The sequence below is a fragment of the Phyllopteryx taeniolatus genome, chromosome 8, assembly GCF_024500385.1.
Source record: "Phyllopteryx taeniolatus isolate TA_2022b chromosome 8, UOR_Ptae_1.2, whole genome shotgun sequence".
NCBI lineage: Eukaryota > Metazoa > Chordata > Actinopteri > Syngnathiformes > Syngnathidae > Phyllopteryx > Phyllopteryx taeniolatus.
In genome coordinates this window covers 25,609,871-25,623,888 of record NC_084509.1, presented here as the reverse complement: position 1 = coordinate 25,623,888, position 14,018 = coordinate 25,609,871, and the positions used below count along the sequence as shown (strand labels likewise).

General features: G+C 40.3%; 1 protein-coding gene across 8 annotated transcripts in view; it reads left to right on the top strand.

The window, feature by feature from the left end:
• The window catches only part of bcas3 (BCAS3 microtubule associated cell migration factor), a 403,546-nt gene that overhangs the window by 36,436 nt on the left and 353,092 nt on the right, over positions 1-14,018 (top strand). For all 8 annotated transcript variants that reach the window (XM_061781698.1, XM_061781697.1, XM_061781693.1 and 5 more), the window contains 2 exons: positions 10,531-10,638; positions 10,714-10,790. In XM_061781698.1, coding sequence (XP_061637682.1) covers positions 10,531-10,638; positions 10,714-10,790 — 185 coding nt within the window. The remainder of the gene's footprint in view (positions 1-10,530; positions 10,639-10,713; positions 10,791-14,018) is intronic.

The window sequence follows — 14,018 nt, the reverse complement described above, 5'->3', positions numbered from 1 at the left end:
TTTTTGGCTTGACTTGGTGAATGTTGTGCTTTTTTTTATTGTGAAAGTCTATTCATCTCATGAGCATATCATTGATTTACCTATTTATTGCCATTTCTGAAGCTTATTTTTATACTGCCTGACCACACATCAATATGGCGGCTATTTGTTTGCGTCGGACACATCTGAGTGCTCGTCAGAAATGACTACAGACGGAGTTCAAGTTGATTTTACATTAACTTTTTTTTTTTTTTTTTTTTTACATTCTTATTGCGTACTAGTAGACTTAATGAGGCGAGGTATACCTATGATGGAAATTGCAGGCCTCTCCCATCTTTTTAAGTGGGAGAACTTGCACAATTGGTGGCTGACTAAGTACTTTCTTACCCACTGTGTGTGTGTGTGTGTTATATATATCAATATATATATATCAATATAAATATATATATCAATATATATATATCAATATATATATATATATATATATATATATAAATAAATATATATATATATAAATAAATATATAAATAAATAAATAAATATATATATATATATATAATATATATATATATATATTGTGCAAGTTATATATATATATATATATATATATATATATATATTGTGCAAATGGGAGAGGCCTGCAATTTCCATCATAGGTATACCTCGCATATATATTATATATATATATATATATATATATATATATATATTATAGGGCGGCACGGCGGCTGACTGGTTAGAGCGTCTGCCTCACAGTTCTGAGGACCGGGGTTCAATCCCCGGCCCCGCCTGTGTGGAGTTTACATGTTCTCCCCGTGCCTGCGTGGGTTTTCTCCGGGCACTCCGGTTTCCTCCCACATCCCAAAAACATGCATTAATTGGAGACTCTAAATTGCCCGTAGGCATGACTGTGAGTGCGAATGGTCGTTTGTTTCTATGTGCCCTGCGATTGGCTGGCAACCAGTTCAGGGTGTACCCCGCCTCCTGCCCGATGACAGCTGGGATAGGCTCCAGCACGCCCGCGACCCTAGTGAGGAGAAGCGGCTCAGAAAATGTGTATATATATATATATATATATATATATATATATATATAAAAATCTGGCTTTATAGTAGAACCGTAAAGGTTTTGTCTTGACACTGACTGATATTTGGAAATGTTAATATTTCCCTCCACTTTGACGAAGGCCCCAATTCGAGCTGAAGAAAACCCCCAAAGCATGATGCTGCTGTCACCGCAATGCTTAACTGTAGGTAAAGTGTTCTTTTGCTGATGAACAGTGTTGTGTTTGCTCGAAGCATACTTTTTGCATTTATGGCCAAAAAGTTAGTTTTTTCGGACCAGAGCACATTTTCGGAGATTGCAAATGGACAATGGCCCGAAGCATATGGCGAAAGCAACCAAGTTTTTTTAAGGCAAAGAAGTGGAATGTTATGCACTGTTACTAATGCTGAAAACATTTTCTGTGTTGACAAGCATAACCCCCTGACCTCTGGGTGAATGTCACTCACTGATTCTTCCCTTATTGAAGTGCTTGGTAAATAACAAGGAGTAAAAAGGGTGTGATGCTGTTTTTTCCATCAAGCACGGTCGTAAACTTACACAGGTCCTGACACCATTTTTTAGCATATGATCATTTTAAAATCACAGCTTTTGTTAACCACCAAGAGGATGCCGTCTTGACACTTAAATGGAAAACAGATTGTCTTCCATTGTCTTAGCCAGTAGAGCAGGACTGTTATAGAAGTTGGTGAAGTGAGCACCAGGGTTAGATTACAAGATTTGCAAATGAAAGGAAAACCACACTAGAAAAGGGGGGGAAAAAAAAAAAAAAGTGTGCTAAAGTCTTAGACTTTTATGGATTTTTATGGACATTTAGTGATTTTAAAATATTACAATTTCCGAATTCCAACCGAATCCTCCATTGGCAAGGGGGGCTAAATAGAATTTGGAACTTTAACGTAATTTTACATCAAACTATACCAAAGAATGCAAGGATGTAGGAGCTGGACGAAGTGGCTGGGCAGATGGAAGTCTGGGCTTCCCTGCTTAAGTACGTTATCCTTGTCTCCATGAATCTATTCTATTGGCCCTTTTTCTTTCATTTGTAAAGGTTGTACTGCTGCAAATGATAGCGAAGCCTCCGAGTACATTTCTGTTTTTGTTATCCTTAATACTGTGCTGAATTGGTTGTGGTCGCGGTGCCAACATTCATTGAAAATGTGCATCCAGCTTGACTGTATTGCTGGACAGAAATGATTTATTTTTGTCATCTTGTTCCTGGAAAACAATTTGGAGGAGCTGTATGACTGTGAAGAGAAAACAAACCACTCTTGATACTGTACTTCCGTGACAACACATCGAAAAGCGTAGGACTGAGTGCTGTTCTCAGACAGGTTCCACTCAGGCGAACCCATACCGCCCCACCCGATTCAAATGGCATCGACCGACTCGTGACTGGAAAAGCAGGGGTTCCTGAACTCTTTCAGCTTAACATACAAGGATGCTCCTCCACGGGACCCAAACTTCACTGCTGTGAAAATAAATGTGGTTTTGTTCTGTGGCTTTCGTTGTTTTACGTGCTGCGTCAACATTTATTTGTGGTTATGATCGGTTTGTCTTTCCCAATTTTTGAGATGCAATGTCCAAATAAACAACTGAAGTTTGCACACCATCTTAGAACTGGGTACGTGGCTGTGTTCGGAATTAAGCAATCACGTTCAAACTCCTATTTAGTGGGAGTCAGTACACACTCGCCACCGTTTGAAGTGCCTCTGATTAACCCCAACCCCAAATAAAGTTTAAATGTTCCAGTTGGTGTTTCCTGTTTTTGTTTGTTTATTAGCAAAAGCCGGATTTTTTTTTTTTGCTAACACAAGACTGCTTTTTCAAGCTATTTGTAATTCCATACAACTTGTTCTAGCTCAAGAAAAACAGCTCCAAAGCATGACGCTGTCGCCACCATGCTTCACTTTAGGTTTTTTGGGTGATGAGCAGTATTGCGTTGTGCCAGTCGTACATTTAGGAATTATGGCCCAAAAAAATCCAACCTTGATTTCATCGGACAATAATGCCCACGTGTTTGGGAGATTTTTTTAAAATGATAAACAGTTTTGGTATGTACCTCGATTTTGGGGTCACGGTTCGGTACGAGTTCGGTACAACACGAAGAAGCAGCAGCAAGTCCCGGATGCATAATTCTAGGTTTCTTTTTAATTGTTTTCAGCATACAATGGTGTGAGTAGTAGTAGTAGTAGTAATAGAACATATAGAACTACCTGAGATTAGTGGTGCTACGATCGATCGGCCGATTTTCATGGAAAACACGTGATTGGCGGTCATCTATCAATGCCTTTCATTGCCGATCACAAAAAAAACGATCGTGTGCAGTCCAGGGCTGCGCAATTAATGCAAATTTGAGCCTTGTAGCGACTACACCTATGGCCCGGTTGTCAACGGCAACCCCAAGAACTGATAAACCTTTGCCTTCCTGCTTCCTGAACCTCAACCAGCTGGTTTGTTGTCACAAGACACAGGAAAACCTGGTTTCTATCATCTGGAGCGATGAACTGATTGCCAGTCTCCCCATGACTGGCACAGCATGATTGGGCGGAAGGAAGTGATTGGTGACTGTTGAACAATGGGACATAGTCACCCCCTAGTGGTGGTTAGAGACACGGCATGTGGACATTAAAATGAAGTGAAAGAAATCCCACATTCGTAATGAACAAAACCAACCTTCAGGAATATTCTAAATGTACACCGTGATGCTTGTGTGATTGTGTTTTTACAGCTTGCCTTCCGAATTTGTTTCCACTGAATGTGCCATTGTGTTTGATAGCAACCTGTAAAAACTGATGGTGCCAAGAACATTAGTTTAGCGCCTGCGTGAGAGTTGTAACAATTGTTTGTTATTATGTTTCTTTCCTAAGCGTGGGAGAGTACAGAGTTGGGAGTATTTTAGATTAATATATGATTTTTAAACCCATTTGTATCATACATGCAAGCCAGTCGCCTTTCGGCGAAATTCTCTGTTTTGAACTCAAAATAGGCCATTAACGTGAATCGTATAGATCCGGTGAGTTTTTCTGGCGGGGTGGGGGAGTATCGCTGTCGCTGACATCATAGACTGTTTCGTAATCCTTGAACACTGGCTATTGATCAATTAGTGCTTATTTATCAACTATTTCGGGCGCGAGCAAGTAACGTTTATGTCTAGTTCAACAATCAAACGACACAAGAAAGTCGCATGACCTCACACGTCTTCTATTGGGCTTCCCGGCCATAGGCATTAAAACTAGATAAGCCAGCTCGGCTGATTGACGTGCCTACGTGGTGGCCATGTTGGGGAGGTCGTCATGGCAACGGCGCGCTACTCGCGTTTACATTCAGACGAACAAAAACAACAGCTTTCATGTATTCGTCTGGTACTGTCTGCCCAAACGTGGATATTTCAGCTCACTTTTAACTTGAGAAAACACCACGCACTAAATTGCAGATGTTTTGACTGTGCACACACACACACACAGAAATGTCAGAATTTGTACATTCACATTTTATTTTGTAATTCTTTTTTTATTGATGTTCATGCTGTGGTTAAAACAATCGGAAGTTACTATTTACTCAGTACTTTGAGTAATTATTTCACTGTGTACTTTTTTACTCTGGAGTAATTTTTGGGAGGACTACTTTTGACTTTCACTTGAGTCACATTATTGTCAAGTAACAGTACTCTTACTTGATTACAATATTTTGGCTACTCTAACTATGTCTGGAGTGGACATCCTCTATTTTTACTGTTATGTTTAAGCAGCATTTTTTTTCTCAACAGCGGTGTAAGTAAGTTTTAGTGCGTGAAGAAATGTTTCTTTTTTTTTTGCCTTATTGTACTCTTCTTAGGGCGCACAGTGAACCCCTGGTTAGCACATCTGCCTCGCAGTTCTGAGGACCGGGGTTCAAATCCCGGCCCCGCCTGTGTGGAGTTTGCATGTTCTCGCCGTGCCTGTGTGGGTTTTCTCCGGGTACTCCGGTTTCCTCCCACAACCCAAAAACACGCGTGGTAGGTTGATTGAAGACTCTAAATTTCCCTTTGGTGTGAATGTGAGTGCTAATGGTTGGTTGTTTCTATGTGCCCTGCGATTGGCTGGCGACCAGTTCAGGGTGTACTCCGCCTCTCGCCCGAAGATAGCTGGGATAGCTCCAGCACGCCCGCGACCCTAGTGAGGATAACTTCTACAGAAAATGGATGGATGGATACTCTTCAGTCTTCCACATTACCCCCCCCCCAAACAATGTTTTTTTTTGTCCCCTTTTTCATGCCTTTGGTGTTTGCATGTCTGTTTTATGGGCCAAATTGTAGACTAAATTCAAGTCGATGAGTGTGGTCTTCTCCACTTAGACATGCCCCCTGGGTATTTAACCCTTCTGGCACTCCTCTTCTCAACTTCATCCTGAAAGGTACCGAAGCCATGCTGTGCAAGCCCTCCCCACTGCCCTTTTTTTCTTTTTCTTTTGTCACCATGGCACGCAAGCGACCCCCGGACCACGACGGCGGCGCCGTCGGATCGAAGAAGCAACATGCCATGCGGCTTTGATCGCTTTTCCCAGCCTTGATCTGTTGGCACCCCCACCCCAGGAAGCCACTCCTGGCACCCTTACCAGTTATGCCCGCAGTTGAGAGCAAAAACGGGGCCCGCAACAAGTTCGAACTACAGGAAAAGCTACGAGCGCATCCCAACGAGACAGCAACTTCCTATTTGCATCTCTTTTTTTCATGCATCTTCTCCCTCAACTGAACCTGCCTCCGTTCCTCCTGAGACAACTGAGAAAGACCAGACCCGGTGACCTAAGTCGTGGGTAAAACATTGCAGTGAGTACTCGAAACTACAAATTGGTGCATAGTAGTCTGGGTTAAAGTTAGCGAGCTCACACGCTTCCCAACTTTACTCTCCTTCACTATGATACAACTCATTTCATGCTCGCATTTCAAATCCAGCCACACAAGATGTTCTATTGGTCTTCATGCAAGCCTATTTTTCTTTCTATTACCATTATTATTATTTCCTTTTTGTACTAAGGGCCCTCTGCATTGTTCACTATAGTTCCCTGTAGATTAAATTACATTTTCCATAAAATTCCACTTCCTGTTTCGTCCTCTGTGTGTTTGAGTGAAACATTAAAACCGCTGTAATCGAGAATTATTAATTTTTATCTATGTAGCGAGCCTTCTAAGTACTGAGATTGGTCGAGGTTTTTCGTCACTTTCTCTAAATTTTACGAATATAAAAAGAGACGTGGTGCCTTATAGATAAACGATAGTTTGATTGTAACGTTAAAGGTACGTCAAACTAAACGCAGGCGTTCACTTTCCGGTGTATTCTTTTCCAAAATGGATTACGCTTTTATCCAAAACCAATATATGGTACAGCATCCAAGTTAAAGCTGTTTATTAACACACCAGTTGGAGTTTACTGTAAATCTAAACGTGCAACAAAAATAATTACCCTCCTTTTACATAAAAATTCAAGACACATCGTTTTAGAAATCACAAGCTCATGCTAACAGTCAATAGAAAACCCTATTGACGGGCTAGCCACTGTTAGCATTTGATCATCACAGGAGGGATTTACTTTACACATATTTGCCCCCTTCTCAAATTCCCAATCCCAATTATCTTTGTCTGATATTTACATATGTTTGATGACCTTAAACAAAGTGGGGAAACTATGCAAAAAAAAAAAATAAGAAGAATTTGAGAAGGGGGAAAATACTTTTTCACGACACTGTTCAGACAGTTAATATAAGAGTAATCACGAGCATATATTCTTCCTAATCTGTGAAAATCTGTGTGTAAATTCTAACACGACTTTATTTCTTTATTTCTTTGGGGGTAATTTTGGTCGTTCGACCGCTCCTGGGAAGGTTCACTACGGTTTTTGTGGATAATGCCATTTGTGGATAATGGCCCTCATTGTGGTTCGCTGGACTCCCAAGACTTTAAAAATGGCTTTATAACCTTTTCTACACTGCTAGACCTCAATTACTTTCTTTCTCATTTGTTCCTGAATTTCTTTCGATCGTGGCATGATGTCGAGCATTGGGGGAATCTTTTGTCTATTGAAGTGATTTCTTGATTGAGAACAGGTGTTGCAGTATCAGGCCTGGGTGTGGCTTGAAAAATGGAACTTGGATATGATAAACTACAGTTATGTTTTAACAGTGGAGGCAATCACGTTTTCACATCGGGCCGTCCGTGTAGGTTTGGATTTTTTTTGTCCCATAATAAAAACAATTTACATTTTTTTTGTGAATGTTGTCTTTAACTAATATTTACATTTGTTTAATGACGGGAAACATTTATGTGTGACAAACATGCAAAAAAAAAAAAAAAAAAAAAGGGGGAAAACACTTTCACACCATTGTACAAGGAAAGAGAAAATACAATTTATAAAGCCAACATTTTGGATTTAACCATCTTTGTGTAATACCTATGCAACAATTGTTCAAGCAGCTGAGCTAAAACATTGACATTCTATAGAAATTGCCTCTATTTCTTTCTTTATAGCTATAAAGACATTTAAGGACACCAGTTCCTTGATCTTTAAGTCATCCTGCAACAGATTCCAGGCTGAGAGTGCAGAGTACCCAAAAGCCCTTCTCCCAATTTCTGTCCGAGCTTTTGGAACAGAGAGCATAAAGAGGTCCGTATTTCTTTGCTGATAAAAACACACGGAGGAAGCAGACCAATAATTGCATTTAAATGAAAAGTGTACCAGTGAGTGAGCCTGCGGTTCAACGCAGGGCCATCCAACCTGAGAGTACAAATTGCAGCGGTAAGACAGAGCGTTACAATTTGTAATGAACCTCAAAGATGAATGGTAGACAGACACACTGTGCAGAGGCATACATGTACAGCAAATCACCATCATCTAAAACAGGTCAAAAATTTGCAGCAGCAAGCCGCTTTTTTACATCAAAAGAAAAACACAACTTCTTTTTAAAATAAAAACCCAGTTTTCGCCTCATTCAACTTTAGGGTGTCGTCATATGCCCAGGTTTTTGGAACAGTCTACAACCTCAATTTACATGTCAGGAAAAGGCTACTAGAACAAATGAACTTTATATGGGGTTAATCTGGCGCACTTTAAATGGTGTCAGGTGTGTGCTGACTCCCATTAAACATGAATTTAAATGTGAATGGTTAATTCTGAACACAGCAATATCCCACTCACAGGAGGATGTGCAACCACATTAACTTTTTTTTGTGTACTTCCCCTCTCGAAAATATGATAAAAAAAAAATGTAAAAAATGCATTGTACGTGTTATAAGTCACATTAATGGTGGGAAAAGTTTTGAAATGATTTATCTTGGTTGAATTTTTTTTAACAGAAAAACCTGGCATTTGAGGCGGCACGGTGGACAAATGGTTAGAGCATCAGCCTCACAGTTCTGAGGACCTGGGTTCAATCCCCGGCCCCGCCTGTGTGGAGTTTACATGTTCTCCCCGTGCCTGCGTGGGTTTTCTCCGGGCACTCCGGTTTCCTCCCACATCCCAAAAACATGCATTAATTGGAGACTCTAAAATTGCCCATAGATGTGACTGTGAGTGCGAATGGTTGTTTGTTTGTATGTACCCTGCGATTGGCTGGCAACTAGTTCAGGGTGTACCCCACCTCCTGCCCGATGACAGCTGGGATAGGCTCCAGCACGCCCGAGTGAGGAGAAGCGGCTCAGAAAATGGATGGATGGATGGATGGATGGCATTTGAACAGGGGTGTGTAGACTTTTTTTTTTATCCACTGTTTAATGTACAACCCCAATTCCAATGAAGTTGGGACGTTGTGTTAAATCTAAATAAAAACAGAATACAAGGATTTGCAAATCATGTTCAACCTATATTTAATTAAATACACGACAAAGACAAGATATTTAATGTTCAAACTGATACACTTTATTGTTTTTAGCAAATAATCATTAACTTGGAATTTTATGGCTGTAACACGTTATAAAAAAAAGCTAGGACAGGTGGCATAAAAGACTGAGAAAGTTGAGGAATGCTCATCAAACACCTGTTTGGAACATCCCACAGGTGAACAGGTGGGTGCCATGATTGGGTATAAAAGTAGCTTCCCTGAATTGCTCAATCGTTCACAAGCAAAGATGGGGTGAGGTTCCCCTTTTTATGAACAAGTTCGTGAGAAAATAGTCGAACAGTTTAAGGACAATGTTCCTCAACGTACAATTGCAAGGAATTTAGGGATTTTATCATCTACGGTCCATATCATCAAAAGGTTCAGAGAATCTGGAGAAATCACTGCATGTAAGCGGCAAGGCCGAAAACCAACATTGAATGCCCATGACCTTCGATCCCTCAGGCGGCACTGTATCAAAAACCGACATCAACGTGTAAAGGATATCACCACACGGGCTCAGGAACACTTCAGAAAACCAATGTCAGTAAATACAGTTCGGCGCTACACCCGTAAGTGCAACTTGAAACTCTACTATGCAAAGCAAAAGCCATTTATCAACAACACCCAGAAACGCCGCCGGCTTCTCTGGGGCCGAGCTCATCTAAGATAGACTGATGCAAAGCGGAAAAGTGCTCTGTGGTCCGACCAGTCCACATTTCAAATTGTTTTCTGGAAATTGTGGTCGTCGTGTCCTCCGGGCCAAAGAGGAAAAGAACCATCCGGACTGTTATGGACGCAAAGTTCTAAAGCCAGCATCTGTGATGGTATGGAGCTGTGTTAGTGCCAATGGCATGGGTAACTTACACATCTGTGAAGGCACCATTAATGCTGAAAGGTACATACAGGTTTTGGAGAAACATATGCTGCCATCCAAGCAACGTCTTTTTAATGGACGCCCCTGCTTATTACAGCAAGACAATGCCAAACCACATTCTGCACGTGTTACAACAGTGTGGCTTCGCAGTAAAAGAGTGCGGGTACTAGACTGACCTGCCTGCAGTCCAGACCTGCCTCCCATTAAAATGTGTGGCGCATTATGAAGCGTAAAATACGACAATGGAGACCCCGGCCTGTTGAACAGCTGAAGCTGTACATCAGGCAAGAATGGGAAAGAATTCCACCTACGAAGCTTCAGCAATTAGTGCCCTCAGTTCCCAAACATTTACTGAATGTTGTTCAAAGAAAAGGTGATGTAACACAGTGGTAAACATGACCCTGTCCCAGCTTTTTTGGAACCTGTTGCAGCCATAAAATTGTAAGTTAATGATTATTTGCTAAAAACAATCAAGTTTATCAGTTTGAAAATTAAATATCTTGTCTTTGTAGTGTATTCAAATAAATATAGGTTGAACACGATTTGCAAATCATTGTATTCTGTTTTTATTTAGGTTTAACACAACGTCCCAACTTCATTGGAATTGGGGTTGTAAGAAAAGACACTGATATTTGATGTTTTGAGAGTAAAGGTCACTGTGCATTGTTTCTTTTGACTATCAACATATTCTTCTATAATCCATAATAATAGACTGTATTTGATGTTCAGAGTCAAACCAACTGCTTTTTCTTCTGTATTTTCAGAACAAGCCCCCCTTACTGTTGTGCTGACCTGTATTCACTCAAGACAGGGGAACTAGTCAAATCAATTCAGTTCAAGACCCAGATTTATGATCTTCACTGTAATGAGCAGTATGTAGAATTAGTTGCATTTTATTTAAACGTTATGAACTTGGTTGGCACCTATTAATAAACTTTCTTTTACAGTATTCTTGCCATCAGCCTACAAGAGAAGATTGCTGCATTTGACAGCTGCACCTTAACCAAGAAGTTTTTTGTGACAAGTAAGGAACTTTATTGTTTAATCTTAAAAACAAAAAAAAACAAACAACAACTTTCAGATGTTGATGTAGAATTTTAGCAAAACTATGTATTAACTACAGGTATGTTTAATTAAACGTTAAAGGATTACATTCTGACCTTCTAGACAATCTTTACACATACGTATTGTAAGAGCTGAAAAGAAGACCCTAAAACAACTGATGTGACATAAGCAATATCCCCCAGAGGATAAAGATAACACAATGTAGGGCAGCAGGAGCTCATCTGTAAGGACTTTGGCTTTGGAACTGGGGAGTCACAGTTGAATGCTACAGCCAAAAGTTTTACTACAACTGTCGAGATCCCCTTTGATCAAGGCACATACTACTTGTTTCATTCAAAGACATGGACAAGTTGATATGCAGTCACCTTGTCTCATTTACCACCAAAAATAACTGCAAAAAAAAAACAGCATTCATATGATCTTTAAGAGAGCTGGCCTGGGGCCGCGGCTTGGCGGATCATGTTTTGATTTGCAGCTGCCTTGCAACACAACACGTGTCGGGCCAGACGGCAGAGACATGTTAGCCCAAATAACACCACTCGGAAAAAGCTCATAAAACCCACAAAATCAGGAATTCAAAAAATTTGAATACTCTGAAGAAATCAGCCCAAATTGTGCAAGCCATAAATGTTTTAAACTGAGTGTCACACACTAATCATCTACTAAACTCAGAGCACCTGCACAGGTTTCCCCAGGTGTCATTAAATTGCTTCAGTTTGGTTCAATATGGGGAAGACTGCAGACTTGACAACTGTCCAGAAGACCATCATGGATACCCTCCATATGATGGGGAAGCCACAAAGGTTGGCTAAGTAGGCTGGGTGTTCACAGAGTGCTGTGTCCAAGCATATATAGTGGGCACAGAAAGTATTCAAACCCCCTTAAAACTCTTTGTTATATTGCAGCCATTTGCTGAAATCATTGTTAATTTCATTAATGTACACACAACACCCCATATTGATAGGAAAAACGGAATTGTTGACATTTTTGCAGATTTGTTAAAAAAGAAAACTGAAATATCACAGTCATAAGCAGACCCTTTGCTCAGTATTGAGGTGAAGGACCTTTTTGAGCTAATACAGCCATGAGTCTTCTTGGGAATGATCCAACAAGATTTTCACACCTGGATTTGGGGATCATCTGCCATTCCTCCTTGCGGATCCTCTCCAGTTCTGTCAGGTTGGATAGTTAACCTCGATGGACAGCCATTTCCAGGTCTCTCCAGAGTTACTTAATTGGGTTTAAGTAAGGGCTCTGGCTGGGCCATTCAAAAACGGAGTTGGTCTGATGATATTCATTCTCCTGATATTCAAGTTTTTTTGGAAAGGGGTCTGTATATTGTTCTCAGTGTTTACAGTACATAGTTCAATACTCATCCAAGTACTGTCTGTCACACAAAGACAGTTCAGATGTCTAGCACAGCTACATTTTGTCATGGTCTGTGTTTTGGTTTGGGTTGTGTTTAGTTTTGTTCCATGTTTTCCTGTGTTCCATGTTTGTCGTGTGCTCATTAGGTTGTTGTGTCCACCTGGTCTCGTCTACTTTGTGTCGACCAATCAGCTTTCTCCAGCCACTCGTGTCTTGTCCAGGTGTTCCTCGTTGTCTCGTCAATTTGTTTGTATTTAGTTCCCTGGTTTCTTTCAGTTCTTGTCGGTTCATTGTCGTTGTCACATGTCTTTGCCATGTCATAGTCGCCAGTTGTCTTTATCATTGTGGTATGTCATTGTCAGGTGTCATTTTCCCTTTCTATTCCACGTCTTACTCACAGGTCATAGTTTGTTTCCAGTTTTAGATATTCGAGTGTTTCTTTGTTACTTTGATTTGATTGGTATCTGTTGTGGGACTTTGTTCAGTTTTCCCTTTTTGAAGATTAAATATTATTATTTTGAGACTCCCGCACTCCTGCCCTGCTTCCCTGCAATTGGGTCCACCATGTTCTTGCCTTGCGTTACTCGCCTTCGCCCTAACCACTTACGTGACACATTTGTTGCTTGGTAGTGTTGCAGCGACTGACTGCTCACATTAAATAATGTTGACAAAAGGCAAAAGAGTCCTTTTTAAAAACCTGAAGTGCATAATGGGTGTAGCGGATTGATGGAAAGGGTTCCTTGCATCCAATCAAGGATGGTTTAGCATTGATTGATGGTCAAGTCAGAGAAGAAGGCCATCAACTATACTGGACCAGCCAGAGGTAGTAGCCAATTCTAGATGGGGACCAACACACAGAGATTTGCATAGCATCACATTAGCGAGACAGACTGAAAACAGGGAAAATACCATGGGCCGTAACACTCACATCAAGCTTCTTTTATCCAAACATAATTTGAAGCCGAAGCCGAAGCCGAAGGGGAACATTGTATTCAACAGCTCTTGCATCTTCCTTGCATTTCCTGTCGCATCAGATGCACAGTTAAAGTTCAGAAAGAAAGATAACCAGACAGTATTTAAAATGCTGTTGCAGACCACTTAAGTCATTGACTGGAGTAAACTGAACCTTACTGGCAACTTTTAATGTGTCTCCTCCAGTCTGCCTGTCTTCTCTATGAGTGTCTGGCCAACAGGAAACTAAACATGCTCAATAGTTATTATTAATCATTCATTAACGGGGTCCTCCTTCTCACAATGGTGTTTGGCAATGTTAAATCCATCCTGTGGTATGTGCAGCTCTGAACCTGCTATTTGTAATATTTTGGGTTATGTTTTAAATAACTTTTTAATTTATTAATGATGTAGCTTACTAATTATGTAATACAATTTGCACAATTTGTTAAGTTGTAATTAACACACCAAATCATATATTTAATGCAAGGAAACTTCACTGTGATCAATCTTTGACTTTAGTAGACCATGTAAATGGTCATTAGTTTTGCATAGAACACTGAAAGTCTATACTGTGAACCATACAGACTTCAATGGTTCGAGGGGCTTTATGAAATAATGATAAAAATGTTCTAATTAAATGAACCAAACTATCTTTAAAATAACTCAGACGAGAGTGCACTTTAATGTGCACTCTTCATTGTTGTAGTTGTCTTTCCCCCAATATTTCAATTATTGCATAAATCGCTGTCTCATGACATTATCATTGACAGAAAATTGCAATATTTCTTTTCAAGTCTTCCTCCCAAATGCAAATGCGAAAATATAGAAAGAGACTGTTGCTCCTCAGTTGCTAATCAATCATGCG